This window comes from Serinus canaria, chromosome 7 (genome assembly GCF_022539315.1).
Source record: "Serinus canaria isolate serCan28SL12 chromosome 7, serCan2020, whole genome shotgun sequence".
In the NCBI taxonomy this organism is placed as follows: domain Eukaryota; kingdom Metazoa; phylum Chordata; class Aves; order Passeriformes; family Fringillidae; genus Serinus; species Serinus canaria.
In genome coordinates, this window is record NC_066321.1 from 18,744,990 (window position 1) to 18,762,954 (window position 17,965).

Consider the following 17,965-nt stretch of genomic DNA (forward strand, 5'->3'; position numbering starts at 1 on the left):
TGTGGCTCAGAAGGGGCATATATTCTGCTCTATTGGTCTTTGAGGCTTAATGCATACATTACATTATTTGTCAGTTGTGATACCCTGTAGGGCTTTGTGGTTATAGTTTCATCAAGAAAGGCCTATTTTATTTAGCAATCAGCATTTTAATTGCTCATAAACCTCTGTATCTGTAGCTCCTGCAGCAAGCATCTCTATGAAAAAGGCTTAAGTTGTCATAATATTTGAAAGAGCAAAATATGCTTTTTTTGCTAGGACCTGTAATTTAGGCAGCAAAATAATTGGGTAGGAAGTATCTCTTATCTTTTGATGAATATGATATGAAAGACAGTTACAGCTTTTCAAACCTGGCTGAAACTATGAATTATCCTAGAATATTTGTGTGGATCTAATTTAGGCAACTGTCAGAAATATTTTAGATTCTTTATATTGCAGAGATACTGTGGCTGTTTCCAAAGACTTTATTTTTTTAGTGCATAAAAGGAGGGGACCCTGTATAGCACAGTAAATACTGTGGAGACATTAAAACCAATTTATTGGTTCCATGAAGAAGTTATTTCTGATAAAAGGGAAGGATGAGTTTGGATGGGCTTTAAGCATTCCTACAGCATCCTCAAAAGAGGCATGTCAGAAACTCTAGGAGGTCTGTTACTACAAATGCTGGCATACCTTCCAGGCTACTGTCAAAACTATTCTTTGTCATTTCAGGAGCACTGGGGCTATTGGTGTGAAAATTTTATTTTGTCTTCTTTTTCATTAAAGGGCATATTCAAAAATCCTTCCTACCTAGCCTGATTGTCAGCCTGGGGGCTTTAATATTCTGCCTGGTGTCTGCTTTCTTGCTTTGACACTCACCCATTGTATTTTGGATGAGTTTGACATGGTTTGCCTGAGCTGAGCTGCTCCACCTGATGGTGAAAAGAAGAGCAGGCCTCCTCTCAGGCAATGAGGATTTATTTGAAAAACTGTGGTCTAGGGGAAGCATTTAATGCTGGAAGTGTGTGCTGTGTGCTGCCTTAATCCAGGAGAATGACTAATGATGTTCTGTCCCCTTTGTACTCAAATGTAGAGTAGATCAGGCTATGTAAAGATGAAGGATGGATCCTGTATGGAAGAATGCCTATATATAATGGCACATGCAAGGAATCTTCTTTGAAATATTTAAGCTGGCTGAGGTCAAAATTTCCTGTGCTATTGAGAATATAGAGATCTGACCATCCAGACACCAGCTGGTTACTTTCAGTCTGCACTCCTGCAAAAGTGACCTCATGGGGTACCAGCAAAACTAGGCAAATTGCTAAAATACATGCTGTGAAACTCTGAGAAGTCTCCTTGACTATTCAGTTTTCATAGCCTCTATCAGAAAATGGGAATTCTAATCTGTTCTTTTTTTTTTTTTTTTTTTTGTCCTTCGTTAGTATTAAATATATACACTTAACATAGCACAAGGTGGTCTGTATTGACCTTTGTTTTGCTTTTTCTTCCTTTCAGACACCCTGGCTCTGGAATACCAGGCAGTGCTGGAGCGGGTATCCATATCAGGTAAAAGTTACAGAGCTGTCTAAAAACCAGCATGACACTTCTGCAGAGCTCTGGTTTTATTGTGGTGGAGCTTTGTGCCAGTAGGTTTGTTTGAATGGGCTACTCATCATTTCAGAACATTGCTAGATTCTTCCCATCCTGCTTGAGTTCAAGATGGGAAAGATGGACATAGCTGTCACACCTGAATGGAGAACAGTTTGCAGTTTAAGGAATTTGAATTTACCCTAGGGTGTATGTGTGTTTATATATATATATATATATATATATATATATATATATACACTACACACCCTGTATATCTAGGATATATTTTTTTTTTCTTCCCTAAGAGAAGGGGGAAAAAAAGCAATTGTCCAACTGGAAAGTGTGAATAAGAGTATTATCCCAAAGACACATGAATCCCTGTGACAGTCAACAGCCCTTGACAGAACAGAGGCTGAACAGAGCTGTGTTTGGATGCTATTGTTCTTGAAGGTTGTGTCTCTGCTGGAAGTAGTTCAGTGGAGACAGTTCAGCAGAAATCTTGATCCAAGAAATGTTGAGGGAATTTGGTTACGTAGCCTCAGAGGAAATAATGACTTAAATTCTACCCAGAGACTGGAGGGTGAACTGAACTACATTAGGGAAGCAGCAGCAGAAATTGAATGGGGGAAGTGTTGAAATTTAATCCCTCAGAAACTTCAGGTACAGTTGTTTCTTAGATTGATGTAGTTACAGTCACTGGTGCCTCTCAGCCCCCTGTCCCTACTTTTTATGTGTTATTACATGTAGAAAGAGGTTGACTGAAAACAAAAGACCATGAAGCTTACTGATTGAAGAACATATGTTTACCAGACTTACCAGAAGAACAAAGTCATTCAGAAAGTTGGTTACACTTTTAGAGCGTGGGAGGTAAAATTACTAAATCTAATATCATTCTAGTAGTGGTGAGAGTCCAACATAAAGCAAACTGTCAAAGTCATTATGAAAATCACTGTCTTGAAGATAAAAATATCTACTAGGTGCTAATCATGGCTAAGTACTGGGGTTTCAGTTTGTTCTGTTGGTTTTTTCCACATAAAATTTCGAATCTTTTATTTGCTACAACTCCTTTGTAAATTACTGAACAATGCACTGCAGAAATTCAGCTGGACTTTACTGTAGACATAGTCAAATGGATCCTTTGGGTGATGACACAGCCATAAGCACAGGTTAACCTATTGAGGTTAAGTCTGTGGAGAACTGGAACCTCAGATTTGAGCTAAATTAAACACGCTGTTAATCCAAGAAGGAATCTGTGGCATCTTTGGAATTGCCCTGCACTGTCACTGTGTATGGCTTTAGAAATACTAATGCTGTTGGTAATAAAGCAGCTGAAAATCTTCATTTTTTACTAGAAATTTTCCCCAGTGAGTTCCCTTGCAATAATGGGTATAATAGTTGCAGTTCATTGCAAGCTCTTATTTTCATTCATTTTTTAAATTACACATAATTAAAAGTCTGTTGGTAGTCTCTCTAACTCAGAAAAGTTAGATTGGCCCAAGAGATGGCTTTAAAGGATGGATTTTGAGTTACACATTTTTCATAAAGCATAAGCATATGTCTATATTAAATTAACACCCATAGCACATTTCCTGGGAATCCAAGGACTGGCTTTCAGCTGCAAGGAGCTTGTCTGCAAAAGGGAATGGGAATAAAAGGTGCAACTGGAATAACTCTTGCCAATGGAAACAGCTCATACCCTGCTTGGGTGCATAGCTGTGCCAGTGCAAGGTGCTCTAGAGATGATTTATCTGATCCCTTGGGAGATGCCCTCAGGAGCTTCTCCTTTGCCAGTGTCCCTGTCTGTCACTGCCATGGAAGGTGTGACTGTCATGGAGGCACATTTGCATGGAAATTAGAGTAGCTCCTAGGACTGCCTCTCTTAGGCTGAGGTCACAATGTTTATGTGTGCTACCAGTTACCTCCTTTGAAGTTACCCCAGTTTGGTTTTGGTTGTGGATTTTAAGTTTCTTTTACTTTGAAACAACTCTGTAACCATGTTGTATATCAGACAAGATGCTTGGATAAATTTGTTTTATTTTCTTCTTTCCAAATGTTTATATGTCCCCAGAAAATGGTTAAATTCTTCAAAAGTAGGCATTTCTATTATAAAGAGCCCTGCTCAAAGCCCACATTTTCATCATGAACAGATGAGATTATTTACTAGTATTACTTTTTTTCTACTCTAGCATTGTTTTTTTTTGCTATGCTTTAAACCCACATTACTGATATAAACAGCAAGATGTTTCAAGTAAACCATCAAAACAGAATTAGGAGTACTCAGAATTTAGTTTGCTCTGGGTTCCAAATGGACAACATCATAATTTTTGGTATTGTGGTATTGTCAGGACTAAAACATTAGAATAGAGTATGTTGGGGAGCTTTATTTTTCCAGAGCCATCAGAGTTTGAAAGAGGCAACCATCATCATTTTTTTTCACACAGGGTACTTCTGTATAATTCAATAATCCCCTGTGATTAAACATATTTCCTATAGACCACAGCTGCCTGTAATGTCATTTAGACTCTTTTAACCTCTTCTCATCTCCATCTTTCAGCCCCTGATGCCTGACCTCCATTACTACTACATAGTTGAGTTGTCATTCTACTGGTCCTTAATGTTTTCTCAATTCATTGACGTCAAAAGAAAGGTAAGAGCAGCGAGACTGAGACCACAGAGAGCTTTAAGCTTTAACATATTGTTCTTTACTTGAGGAGTAGCTGTATTACATGTGCAGGGAACTGGAAATACAGTTCTTTCTAGTGTTCAACTCTTGCAGATATTCATCTCTGAGAAACTGTGATTGTCTTACTCTGCTCCTTGGTGCTGTAATGTGAGGTTTGGCTGCACATGGAAAGAAGAGCCTGGAGAAATAATAATAAAAATACTGAAGGGCAAATAGCAGAAGCCAAAAGAATCTTCTGCTTTCATGCAGTGACTTGAATGGAATTGAGCAGGCAGTATCTGTTAGATGTACTGTTTCTTCTAAGAGTTAAACAATGAAATACCAAGAAAAGGGCAAGACTGCCTCATAAATTCACATTATCACTTTGTGAGGTAAGATCTATGAAGGCTTTCAGATTTTTCTACAAAAGGACAGCAAAAACATTTAATATTAAAAAGTGATGTTATATTTAATTTTTACCCTTCCAGTCATGTAGCTGAGCATTACTATTAAAGAGTTGTTAATGAAAAAAACCAAGACTCTACCCAAATAGAAATATTTTTCTAGAATTAGTTGCAACATGTTCCATATTCCAACTTCTCTGAGGAGAATCCTAGAGAATCCATAGCAGAACAAGCAGCACAACAGTTACTCTAATGACAGTCCATTGAGCTATTCTTGCAGGGGCTTTAATGTTTCAAAATTAATTTTTTAAACATTTGAAGGGATTTTAATTTTGTAATATCTTTATGTGTTTCCTTCAGCTGTCATTTAAATGAATGGTTGTGGGCTGTGCTAATGGAAAAATTCCTGTTTATTAGAACTTTAGCAGGAGCATAACTGTGAAAAGAGTAAATGAAGGATGCATTATGACCTGAATAAACTTATTTGTCACTTAGAACCACAGTATATTCCTGGGAGTCCTATGCCAGAGAAACACACTTCTCTGTTTGAATTTCCAGATTATTCCAGAAGCAGAAATCTCAAGAAAGCAGCCACAAAATTTAAATCCATATTGGCAGATAAACTGTAAATAAAACAACCAATTTATGATGAATACATATAAATCCCTTGCTTTCATTGTCTGTAGATGCTGAACATTCTGTTAATCACGAGCTTGAAATGAGTATAACTTTCCTGTTTCACAAACTGAGATAGAGGCAGTGCTTAAGGGAGCTGTGTGATAGTGGAGATGAATTTAAATCAAGAGTAATATTGACAAATATGTTACACTGCAGGGGCCAAGTCTGGTTCTTAGTTATAGATAAATTACTTGTTATCAGAAAAACCTTAGGGCAAGCTGCTGTGGCAATAGGGTGGGATGTGGAGGTGGGGAAGTGAATTGCTATCAGCCTATTGACACCCCAGCCACAGCTCCTGAGCCCAGAGCAGCAGGTCTGGGTGCTTGGGACACTACTACTACTACAGCAGTAGAGTCCCAAGCACCTGCTCTGTGTGAGAAGGTGCAGTGTCCAGCAGAGAGCAGGAGCACCTCTGCAGTGCAGTGACAGCAAGTCCAAAGCCTTTCCTTATCAGCCCCCAGCAGGGAAGATGCCATATTTGTAAATGACCTATTAAGCCACTCACCAGTTTGGCCTGTGGAGACAGCTCCTTTTGTAGTGTAAGAGGAGCTGATAACGAGGAAGATCAGATTGGAGAAATGCAGCTGTGCCCTGGTGTCACACAGTAAAACTGTCTGGAGTGCAAGCTGCCAAGGAAACCCACTGAGCTGAAAAATGTTTGTATTAGAGACTCACAATAGTTGGCAAAAAGGCTACGAGCTTGACAGAGACACCAGTTCTTGCAACACCATAGTAGTTCCCTTCAAAAGAGGGCTGAGCTTAAGAAAATGTGGAAGCCTTGTACTGCACCCCATATGCAGTGTGTGGAATGGTGCCCATGTGAAATAGGGATCTGTCTAACAGGAAGCAGGAAATTTGACAGCTAATATCAAATGCTATTGTAATATTTCACAATTGGCTTGTATGGAGCAGATTAACAGTTCTCAACCTGAGTAAGCTGTTGATGTTTTCATGTTACAGTGAAAGGAATATTTTTATCTAAATCTGGGTTATCATTTTAGATACTTTAAATTCAGCAGCAGTGGCTGTGTTGTATTCTGGGACAATCAGAAGTGCCCAGGCAGTCCTGTGCACTGCAGGAATTCAGCCAAGTGGTTTTTCTCATGTAGTTGGGTTTGTCTGAAGGAGAGGTGCAGTGTGTCCTTGCTGCAAGCAGCAGCCCTCAGCACTGGCCTAACTCCAGAACTGGTCTTTTATTTACTGTAGATCAAGAGAAATGCACTTACGTTTTTCATCTCCATTTTATTCTTCTCTGATAGCAAACTGATGACTTCAAAAATTACTTCCAGGGTTGGGTTATTTTTTTTTTACTTTCAAATACTTGTTTATCTTTATTTAGGTGTTACAAATTCCATCAGATTGTCTTTGCCTGACTGGAGGTGTGAGCAAACTAGGCTGCTGCACAAAACTTCTATTGGCATTAAGTCAGTGAACTGTGTGTATCAACTTCTACAGTCTTGTAATGGCATGCTTTTAGCTTCATAAATATCTACTATGTTGCTGTCATGATATTCTCCATTAAGGGTGTTCATTTTCAAAGACTGAAAGCTAGTATGAATTGGTGTTTTATCATCTTTTTCCAGCTTCCCATGCTCCTGGTTTTGTTAAACACTGAAAAAAATAATTATGGAAGTTTGTTAATTTCAAAAGCACCTGATGAACCTTAAAAGCAGTGAGGCTTATTTACATGCTTCCCAGATACCTGATGTATTGTTTAATAGAAAAATATTTGACAGGTACATTTAAAGGAATGTATAAAATTTCTACTCAGAGTTTTAACAGGTTTGTAGAAGGTCTAGGAGACCTTTCCGTGTATTCACACCTTTTATTTCCAAGCATTTGGCAATTCCTAGAGCTTCTCTTTTTTATTTTTTTTTAAAAATGACAGTTCACTCATTCCAATAATAAAATGATCTGTAGCTGCTGATTTTCTTGAATACCGAATTTTGATTCTAGAAAATTTACACTATATTTTGCTGAATTTGGATACTAGATTTCTCTCTTCAAAGAGACTTTTCTTGGTAAAGAAAGACACACAGAATTGATTTCTTTTGTTTCAGTGGAAGCAGTTTAGGTTGCATATGTTTTGCAGTCCTTTCCCTTTCCTTGTTGATCTGCAATATAAGCCATGAAGTTGATATTTTGCCCTTCAGTGGCACTGATGCTCCATGGCCCCTTGGCAGTTCAGTCAGGGAGTGTGACATGTTAAACAAATGTGGGTGGGAGGCCTTAATTCCAGAGGGCTTGTCTACAAGTTGAGACCCATGGGGTTTCTCTGCTGTCTGCCCTGTGTGCTTCCCACTGATGATGTCTAGAATATGTTCTTTGTCCTATTCTTAGCCACAGATTTTCTTAACCTAGGCACATGACATCTTCCAGCTATTACAATTGGAGGCTGTGAATCTTCTGTAAATAAACACATCTTTCACAAACATACCTATGGTCTGAAATACATTAACTTAAAAAAAAAATTTAAAAAACTCCACAAAAATTAATAAGCCAATTCCTGTGCAGCTGCTCTTCCTCTGTATATGGGTGAAAGTGCTGGAGTAAGCTGGGAACACAGGTACCACTTGGTATCCTCAATACCCTTGTGTATAACTAAAATTTAACATGTAGCATCTTCAGAGCATAGTATTAATTAATGACTTTAAAAAGTGTCACAAAGAGGAAATAAACAATCCCAAAGCAGTCTTATATAATTACTGCTTTTTTCCAACAGTTTTCTGTAGGTCAGTCCAGCATCTCTGTTTCAGAGGTGGCAGAGGCAAGTAACTGTCTTTTTTAAGAAACATTATTACAGGAGTTTCCCAGACAACATTTCTTTCAGAAGAGTCCTGCAAAACTGCAGAAGACTGCTGCCCAAGAACATTAGGATTTCTTAGGAATAATCCATATTGTCAGGAATGCCTTCAAGAATATCCAAGAGGGACTAGAAATCTAGTATTTGTAGAACATGAATGTGTCAGCTGTGAAAATAGAGGAGATTTTCTACTTGACTTTTTGCCCCATTAGGACTGCCTATGTGCCAACAGAATTGCATTTGGAAGTGAAACTGAGATCAGTGCCATATTGCTGCAGGTGAAGGAGGTAAAGAGCTAGGCTGCAGTATGGCCACAGGGTAATAATAGTTGCTTACTATTGTTATCCCATGGAGTAAGGTAGGTGCTTAGCTGGTTTTATTATTGTGAAGTGGTGAAATGGTCTTTATGTGTGTGTTTGTAGCTCCTGAAGTGACTGAGATGCCATACCCTTGTTTTCCCTTAGGACACTCAGAAAGGGAAACAGCCTTTAATTGTCTTTTTCTTCTGTGTTGGAGGTACTGGCTGTGCCTGCTGAGGAGCAGGAAATAGGATCTTGTAGCACCTGATAGCTTTAAACAGAAGTGATAGGCTGGGAGCAGGTCCTGTCCCTCTTCAGTTGGTCAGGCTGCTCAAGCTGCAGGTTTTTCCATGGACTGCAGGTGTACATTGCAGGGAAGGCACGTGCTGGTACTGGGAGGCAGTGGCACTGCACACCCTTAACACCAGTGGTGCCTGCTACATTCCTTCCCAGAGAGAGCTGTGGGAACACTGTGCAGGTATCCTTCTCAGGACTGAACAGACAGTGCAGTCAGGGGCTGGAGCTGCTGCTTTTCCAGAGCTGCCCCTGTGTCAATTGGAGCTCATGGCACTTTCCATAGGGCCCTCCTGCCCAACACACATACCTGCAGCTCCTTTGCAAGCCAGGTGCTGCCCCTCTGAAGGCACAGTTTTGGTTTTCTCTGTTGTGGGCCACTTAGCTAAAGACTAGCACAGCTCAGCAGGACTGGCCAACCAAAGCGATCAGAAAGCCAAATTCCACCTCCCAGTACACTTGGTGAGCAGGCTCCCTGAAGGAACTGCTCCTTTTGACTGCCTGGATCTCTCTCCTCTCTGACAGCTCTGCATGAGAGCCACTAGATCTGCTGGGAGCTGTGCTACAGATTGTACATCTGCTGCAGAGAGAAACTTCCCAGTTTAATGTTGCCTGTGATCTTTTCTCAAGGGTTTTAATATCATTTCCTTAAAGTGTGCAGGTAGCTTGGCAAATGCTGAGAAGAGTCTCATCAGGTGCTATTCTCTCATTAATCAGCCTGGGAGCCTAGTCCAGGCTGGCAGGTTGTTCCCTCTGCTTTATCTGCCCCGTGGCAAGTATGTGGGAATGTGATGTTTCTCCTGGGAGCGTCACTGCTCTCAGATTTTTCAATGGTAACAGTTACTTTATGTCCAATAACTGAGAGTTGCTGGGGTGGAGACCAGCTAGCCTGCGTCCTTTGGGAGGCAGTGGATTAGAAACAATTAGGAGGAGATGCTCCAGCTCACTTCAAGACTTTCCTGGCCATGTTACAGTGTGAAGACAAAGCACCTTGATTAAAAACAAACAAATAAAAACCTGGACCTGGGATTCTCCCAGTTGTTCTTGGCAGGTGCCTGCTGTCCTAGTGCACTAGTGCCTCCTTTTGTAGCTATTTTCTCTCTTCTGAATGGTGCATTATTTGGCACTTGATTATGCAAATTGTTATAATCATATGTTACTTGATGCATAAAAAGTATGGTGGAATTTGATTTGCATGTACATATGCCTTTACAAAGTAACTTCAACTGCAAATGTTTACTTTTTTAGGTTCAATTACTATGAACTGGGAAGTGGGGTCCTTGCCTAGCTTTAAATAATGTTTTTGCATTTGGTTAACATACAATGATTATTCAGTGTAAATGAAATATAGAGCAGTGTGGATAATACACTTGTATAGTAGATATTTTTATAACTTAAATATAACACTGGATTTAAGAAACAACCATCCAATTTTGTATATGAGTCCAGAATATCAGTGTTTGCTTCATTGTATTTCTGGTTTTTTGTGTCTTTTCCTTGCTTCTTCTTCTCTAGGACTTTGGAATCATGTTTACACATCACATTGTAACAGTCACCCTGATTACCTTCTCATACGTAACCAATCTGACACGAGTGGGAACCTTGATCTTGTGTCTCCATGATGCAGCTGATATTGTCCTAGAGGTGAGATCATTCCTGTGCCATCCTGTCACTAGGCTGAACCTTCCTGCTATGCAGAACAAGTGTTTCCTAAGCCAGTTCAAGATGGTAATGGTGATTAATATAGCCTATTTCCTTGCTTAAATATCTTGCACTTATTTCTGCACATATTTCTGATTTCAGACTGTGTTATCCTTTGATGTGTTGCTTGTACAGAGCAGAGACTGGCAATGCATTGCATGCCAGGGAGTGTTACATGCAGATTCTAAATACAGCATGGGAAAATCAAAAGCTAAAGTTGCAATATCTGGAAAGTGGTGAAAGTGGGTTACCTGGTTCCTAACCCTGTGACATGGTGTGTGGAGCAATGACTCTGTCTCTGAAAGAATCCAGGTGTCACTGTGTGTTTCTGCTCTGCTTTGCTGGGCAGAGGGTGTTGGACAATTTAGTGGCTTATTTGGGCATGGCTGGTGAGCTGACCTCTGACTTTCGGGGTTCCCATGCCTCTGGATCCCAGTACCAGCAGCTGTATTTGGAGAAGGGATCATTGAAATTCTTTTAAGTCAAGATGGTCTGAACTTCCATAGTGGCAGCTTAGAGATGTTGTCATCCTTTATCTGCATCAGTTACTAGAGAGCTCTGGGTCATGCTGGAATTTGGCTGACTCTGAACTCTCCTCCAAAGTTAATAACTATTTTGTCTGAAATGATCTTTTATTCAAGTACCTGCAAGGATACCTGTTATACAAGAATATAGACTTACTGTGTGAGTCACCTATTGCAAAATCAAGATCCTGCCATTCTGATTCAGTAGTGCTGTAAATATGGTTTTATTTTTTAATCTTTTTTTATCTAGAAGGCACAAGACTGCCTGAGATAGAAAGCAAAAGAGAATATGGATTTTTTGTGATAAAAATAATCACATCTTTCAAGTTTATTTTTCTGTTTTAGCAATGTGTATAGCTAGCTGTGACTTCACTTAAACTTTCTTCATTCCTCTTTTCTCACCATTGGAAAGAACTACCTAAAGATGTTTATTCTAGATCAGACCAGTGTCTGTAGCACTATGAAAACACTAGAGAGCAGCTGTACTAGGCTAGCTACAACTTTACCCTCTGTTCATCAACTAAGACAAAGAGGAATTGCTGGTATTCTCACCAGTTGCAAACATAGATCAGATATGCTTCCTCATGAGGCACATACTTAAGTGGTGTTTCTGGTCAGTGCTTTCAGTCTGGTTGGACTGGGAAATCTGCTAGGGCAGTGGGTGCCATATGAGAGGAGATGGACTCTTGCATACTGCTGGCATTACTGAGGGGAAGGTCAGTGCAGAGGAAGAAACCTATCAAACTGCAAAAAAAGTTGGTTAAATGGCTTGCCATGATGGGTCAGTTGTGCACCTGACTTGTGTTACCTATTACATATTTGTAAAAATGAAAAGCTGTTTCTGGAGGACACCAGACTCTTTGCATCTGCCATTTCATAATGAAACTCATCCATTGGAAAGCTGGAAATCACCATTTTTTGTTATTCTCATAGCAAAATGTTGTGTGCATTGGTGGGAATACTGGAGGTGAGATTTTTTCCACAGGTCTTAAGGTATCTGGAAGGATGGAAGAGCCATAGTAGGATTTTCAAGAATTTGTAATGCTGTGTTCCTCAGTTGTAGTCATGGTTTTTAAATTCAGGAAATTGTGTTCAATTGTTTTAGGTGGCCAAGTTCCATCCAACAACAACGTATTCATTCCCCTTTTTTGTAGTCTTCCTTTATCACTATAATTTGTAGAATTATTGTAATTTGTTATTTGAGACCCAATAGCTGAACTGTTTTTGAGAAATGGCATCATCCTACTACAAGTTGCTCTAGTAACATCAGCTTCATGCACTAGGAAACCAGTTTTTTAGACTGCCACAGTGGAAATACATCCAGAATTCCTGGACTGAATTTTCCATCATCTGAAAAGCAAGGAAGTTGGTGATGCCTCTGCTTTGTATGTTGGCACCAAAGTGCCCTCTTTTCCTTCAAACTAGGCTATTTCCTTCAAACTGCTAGAAAATTGGGTGTGTCCTCTAGAAAATAGGACTGATTCAGAAGGGTCATGTTTTCTTCACAGTTTTCCTCATGTTCTGGGAGCTTCTTCACTTGGTTTCTTTAGTGAGGAATAATCTTCATGTTCAGGTTTTTAGTGGGAACATTGCAGAAATTGGGTAGCATCCAAAAATGCAGGTTTGGTTTTGGCATCCAGGTTATCTGTTTCTCTGGTTTCTGCATTCAGAATTGTATTCTGGATGTAGAGTTGTAGTAATTTTGCTCTGGAAAGCCTGCACAAGTATCTTCTGGGATACTGGGAGCTGGATGCAGGTCCCCTCAGAAAGGAGCTTTGAAAGGGTTCCCTGTGGCTTAAATGGACAACAAAAGAGTTCCCAGTGAGTTCAGTGGACTCTCTGAATACATTTGACAGAAAACAGGAAGAAAGACTGACCCTGTCTCAAAGCAGATGTTGTTTTAAAATAACTAACTGCTTGCACACATTAACACTGTGGAAGCAGCATGGATGCCTTAAATTTTCTTCCCTATATACCATTTTCTTCGGGGAGAAAAGGGTAAAGAAAGTTCTGGTAAGATCAGTGTTTTAATGAGCAGTTTCAGAGAAAAGTAATGAATCAGTGAGTCCTTCACTGGGAAAGAGTCAGAAGATTTCATGAAGACAAGTGAGAAAATCATGTAAATATGAGCATAAGACAACAAGTTAGAAAGCAGAAGCTGAAAAGAGGGCCTTGGAAAAATACTTGAAGGGGAGGGGTGTAATCTTTGAGGTGGAAACTATTCAGTATAGGCAGAAAAAGAAGAAGAGATGCTTCAGAAAAATATAGTTTGTGGGGTGTACTGGAGGAATTGAGACAAAGTTTGTATATAGCAGCTACTCAGAGAGCATGGGGCACATGGAAGGTAGATGGATGCTGAAAATGCCAGTGGAGCATACTGGAAAGGTGAGAGACAAGCAGGTAAAGAGGTTGGGGACAAAGACACCATAAACATACTGGGATTCAATAAAAGGTTTAGAAGAGTTTTGCAAATCTGAAATTGTGCAATCTCAAAAAAGAAATTGAGTGGGAAATAAAATTAAATACATACTCTAGTTTTATGTAGCTTGGTTGGGTTTTTTTTCCAAAGAAGATATTTTCCAGCTGCTTGGTGGAGAGGAGCTCCAAGATCACTGTGAGGTGGCCCAGTGAAAATGTTAGCGATTTCATAAAAATTTGATTTCTTGTTTTTCCTACAGCTTATACACAGTACAAGAGAATTCAGTTGTCCTCACGGAAGTAAAAAGACATCTTTTTCTTTTGCAGGCTGCCAAAATGGCAAACTATTGCAAGTGTCAAAAACTGAGTGACCTTCTGTTCCTTACATTTGCCGTTGTCTTCATTGTCAGTAGGCTTGGCATATATCCCTTATGGTGAGTAAGGACATTGTTTTCCTCAAGCTCTAGGCACCAAACAAGCTTGGAAATAACTGTGTTGTAATTGAACACGATTCATTGCTGTTACTCTGTTTCCCAAAGCACCAGGGGGAGTTTCAGCCATAACCAGGTGCTGAAAGAGCCTATTTGCTAGAGTGCCATTGTGTTTACTGTGTGCTAGATGAGAAACATCTGGGCCTTCTGCTGCTTTTGAGCTAGAAGTGGGTTGGAGACGGCATGGATTCAGACTAGCAGGTGGCTGGCTGTGTTGGCAAGAAAGGAGAGGAAAATTAAAATATTAGTCACCAAAGAAAGCGACCAGCAGCTAAGCTTGAAGCTAGAATATTGTCAGTAGCTTTCAGTGCATGCTTCATGAGCACTTTCAGCTTAAAGAAAAACACAGTGGGATAAGTAAAGTCTGACCTGCTGGAATTGGTGTAAGGATGTTATTGAGGATGTTATTGCCATGCAGGTTGCAATACTGCAAGGCTGCTCCTTTTCCCCCTCTCCTTTGAGTTGTTCCTGGGGCAGGTGTGTAACATGGATGTCTAGAAGGCATTTGCACAGCTCTCACTGTAATCTCACACCTTCCCAGGCTGCCTGCATGTGCTCCCTCCTGTGGGTACACAGACATGCATGCACACAGCCTGAGCATAGATGCTTGGTTCTTTAGCTGGGATCTTCTGGTCCAGGGGACAGATGGCTAATTAGGAAACACGTGGATGTACTTCATTGTAAAAATGCATTAAGGTTTTTCTGCAACCTGTGCACTATATATGAGGAGGGCTGAGAGAAGGTGTTGGCCTTGGCTCTTTTTTCTCAATCTTTTCTTTCTTATAAACAGAACTAGCACAGGTATCTATATTTCTAGGAAAGGTAAGAGAGGTCTTTCATTGCATGAGAAGATAACAATGACAGTTTTGGTTTTGGGAAGCAGCAAGAATGCCAGAAATTGTACCCTTTGTAGAGTTTATTTAGATTAGCACCGAGCTCCTTATTCAGATATGCAGCGGATTTACAGATGCCAATGTCAACCTCCTGCCACAGTTTCCTTTTCAAACCTCAGTAATGGTATCTCTTTGAGGTTTTGTTAATGCCAACAGGGTAAGACAAAGATGCCCTTAGGGAGCTGTGTCATCAGCTCTGCTTAACCCTACAAGGTGGAAGTCTCATTTATCATTTGATGACTCCAAAGATATTGTCATAAATCCTGGTCCCTACTGTGTTGTGAGTTGGTAAACAAACATGAGAAAACATGAAATGGATAGACACACAAACTGCATGTTTAGAAACACTGTTCTTCGAGGAGCATTTTTTTCTTTCTTAAACAGTTTTGCTTCCCTTCCTCAGTCCTTCCTTGAAGCCAGCTGGGCCATTCACTGAATTTCTGTAAATGAAATAAGCTGGTTTTTCTACTTCCATGATCTCAGATAGGAAAAATGATGGCATTCCTGCTCATAGGATTTCACCTGACCTTGCTTTCTGTTTTATATTGAGAAATGGAGGGAGGACCCAATTTCACCAGTGCATTTCTGCTGCTGGAGACTGCATTGTATGACTGTGCTTAAGGGAAGGCTCAGTCAGATGAGGACTGGATGGGTTTGCAACGGGGAAATCATACTTGGCCAACCTGATAGCCTTCTATGATGAAATTACTGGCTTGTAATTACATAATTACTGGATTATTGGGTAGAGTGCACCCTCAGCAAGTTTGCATGTTCCAACCTGTGAGGAATGGCTGATACACCACAGGGTTGTGCTGCCATCCAAAGGGAAGGAACCTCAACGGGCTGGAGATACAGCCAACAGGAACCTCAGAAGTTCAGCAAAAGCAGTGCAGAGCCCTGCACCAGTATTTTCTGGGGCTGACCAGCAGGAAAGCAGCCTTGCCCCACAAGAACTGGGAGTTCCAGTGGGCACCGGGGTGAACATGAGCCAGCTCTGTGCCCTTGTGGTAATGAAGGCTGCTGGAACCTTGGGCTGCCTTAGGAGGGGGTGGGCAGCAGGCTGAGCCAAGTGACCCTGCCCTTCTACCAGCCCTGCTGAGGCCACATGTAGAGCACTGTCCAGCTCTGGCCTCCCCAGGGTCAGAGAGGCACAAAGCTACTGGAGACAGTCCAGCAAGCAGTCACTGAGATTGATTAGGGGACTGGAGCATCTCTCACATGAGGAAAGGTTGAGACAGGCAGAATGGTTTAGCACAGAAAAGAGAAAGCTCAGCTTTTATCAATGTAGAAATCCACGAAGGGAGAGTGTAAAGAAAACTGAGCCAGGGCTTGTCCATTGACTGGAATGCAGCAGCTGACACAGCAGTCATGCAGCAGCGTGCTCTGTGCTCCCTGTCACAACCAGAGTGGTGCCCTGGTGATCCCTCTGCTTTGTCATGCTTTAACCCCAGCTGCCAACAAAGCCCCAAGGAGCTGCTCACTCACTTCCCACCAGTGAGATGGGGGAGAGAATCAGGAGGGTGGAAGTGAGAGGACTCATGAGCTGAGATAAAAACTGTTCAATAGGTTAAGGCAGGAGCTGTGCACACAAGCAAAGCCAAACATCCACCACTTCCTGTGGGCTGGCATCTCCAGGACAGCAGGGCTCTATTTGTAGTGGTACCTGGGAAATGCAAACACCAACACTCTAAACATCATCCCCTTCCTCCTTCTGCTCCCAGATTTGTATGCTGAGCCTGCCACTATGGTGTGGAGTATCCCTGGGGCCAGCTGTCCCAGCTGTGTCCCCTTCTAACTCCTTGTGCACCTCCATTCTCCTCGCTGAGGGCTGTGTGAGGAGCAGAAAATGCTTTTGCTCTGTGTGAGCGCTGCTCAGCAATTACAGAAACATCCTGAAATTACCAACAATGTTTCCAGCACAAATCCAGAATACAGCCCTATACTACCTACCATGAAGGAAACTAAGTCTATGCAAGCCCAAACCAGTGTATCCATTAATCAATGAAAAATACATTTATTTATTTGAATAAGAAAATAGTTTAGTGTGGTATAAAAAAAAATCTTTGGTTTTCTTAAGACCCTTTTCTTTCCAGACCAAAGCTTTGATGTATGTCAATCCCTGTATGGGCCATTTACTTCAGAGTTGGACTCTCTGATCCTTGTGGGTCCCTTCCAACTGAGAATATTCTGTGCATCTATTCCTGATGGCTACCCCTAGATAAAGCCAGAGGCAGTTTCATTGTTCTCAGCTGTACTGTAGGCAATGCATGTGGGAGTCAGAGTTGGCAGGGATGAGCAGGGCATACATGAGCTTGTGTCTCCCAAATCCTTTTCCTCTATGAAACAGCAATTCTAAATCTTCAGCTCTATTAGTTTGCATGTCAGCAAAGATGACTCACTGGAGTGGCAGCAGGCCAGGAAGTATAGTGTTGCTCTCCTTTGCTGAAAATTCAAAATAGCAAAATTTGGTGCCTGATTAATATTACATAAATGTGCAAATTTTGCTAGCATAAAGGCTGAGGGGTATAAAATCAGCGTGCATGTAATGTAGAAGCAAGGCTGTAATTTGTAAGAAAACTTCCCCCACACAGGAAGGTGAGTACCCCAGACAGGCTGGCAGGGACGTCACTTCCAAAGCTCTGGTGTGCTGCTGTGCTCCCCTTTGCACAAGTGCCACTTCATTGAGCATAGAGGTGCTAATAGAGAATTCAGAATGTATCAAATGCTGTTCTTTGAAGGGTGTTTAACAGCAGGGCTAAGACAAAAGAAACTGGCAATTAGGTGTATATTTAGCAGTCTTTCTGCAGGCATCTGCAGTTCATTTCAGCCATAATTCAAAAACCCCAGGATACTTTCTGCCTCCTGCTGCTATGTGAATGTAGGAGTAAAGCTGCTATTTTCACTGACAAGACATTTTGCTTGTGAAATTCTCCCACTTGCACATAATCACTGCTCTAACAAATTACAACATGGAACACCACTCTCCATGAGTCAGGGGGAACTTGATGCCTTCTCAGGTGAACCAGGATTGTAGGGAGAATGAAAGCAATCTCAAACCAAAATTAATATAAATTATACAAGCTCTTGGCTAGTCTAGTCAGGCTGGGTAAAGCAGTTACTTCAAGCTCTCAGGGAAGCTGGGCTTATATTTATTTACCAGGTAAAGGCATCAAGCCAGTTAAACTGAGGCTCTTTCAAATTTTCACTTCATTTGATTACTTTTATAATGAGT

The 17,965-nt window shown here is 40.9% G+C and overlaps 1 protein-coding gene across 2 annotated transcripts in view; it reads left to right on the forward strand.

The window, feature by feature from the left end:
- The window catches only part of CERS6 (ceramide synthase 6), a 90,022-nt gene that overhangs the window by 54,940 nt on the left and 17,117 nt on the right, over positions 1 to 17,965 (forward strand). For both annotated transcript variants that reach the window (XM_030241768.2, XM_050976802.1), the window contains 4 exons: positions 1,492 to 1,542; positions 4,121 to 4,213; positions 10,222 to 10,350; positions 13,677 to 13,783. In XM_030241768.2, the coding sequence (XP_030097628.1) occupies positions 1,492 to 1,542; positions 4,121 to 4,213; positions 10,222 to 10,350; positions 13,677 to 13,783 (380 nt within the window). The remainder of the gene's footprint in view (positions 1 to 1,491; positions 1,543 to 4,120; positions 4,214 to 10,221; positions 10,351 to 13,676; positions 13,784 to 17,965) is intronic.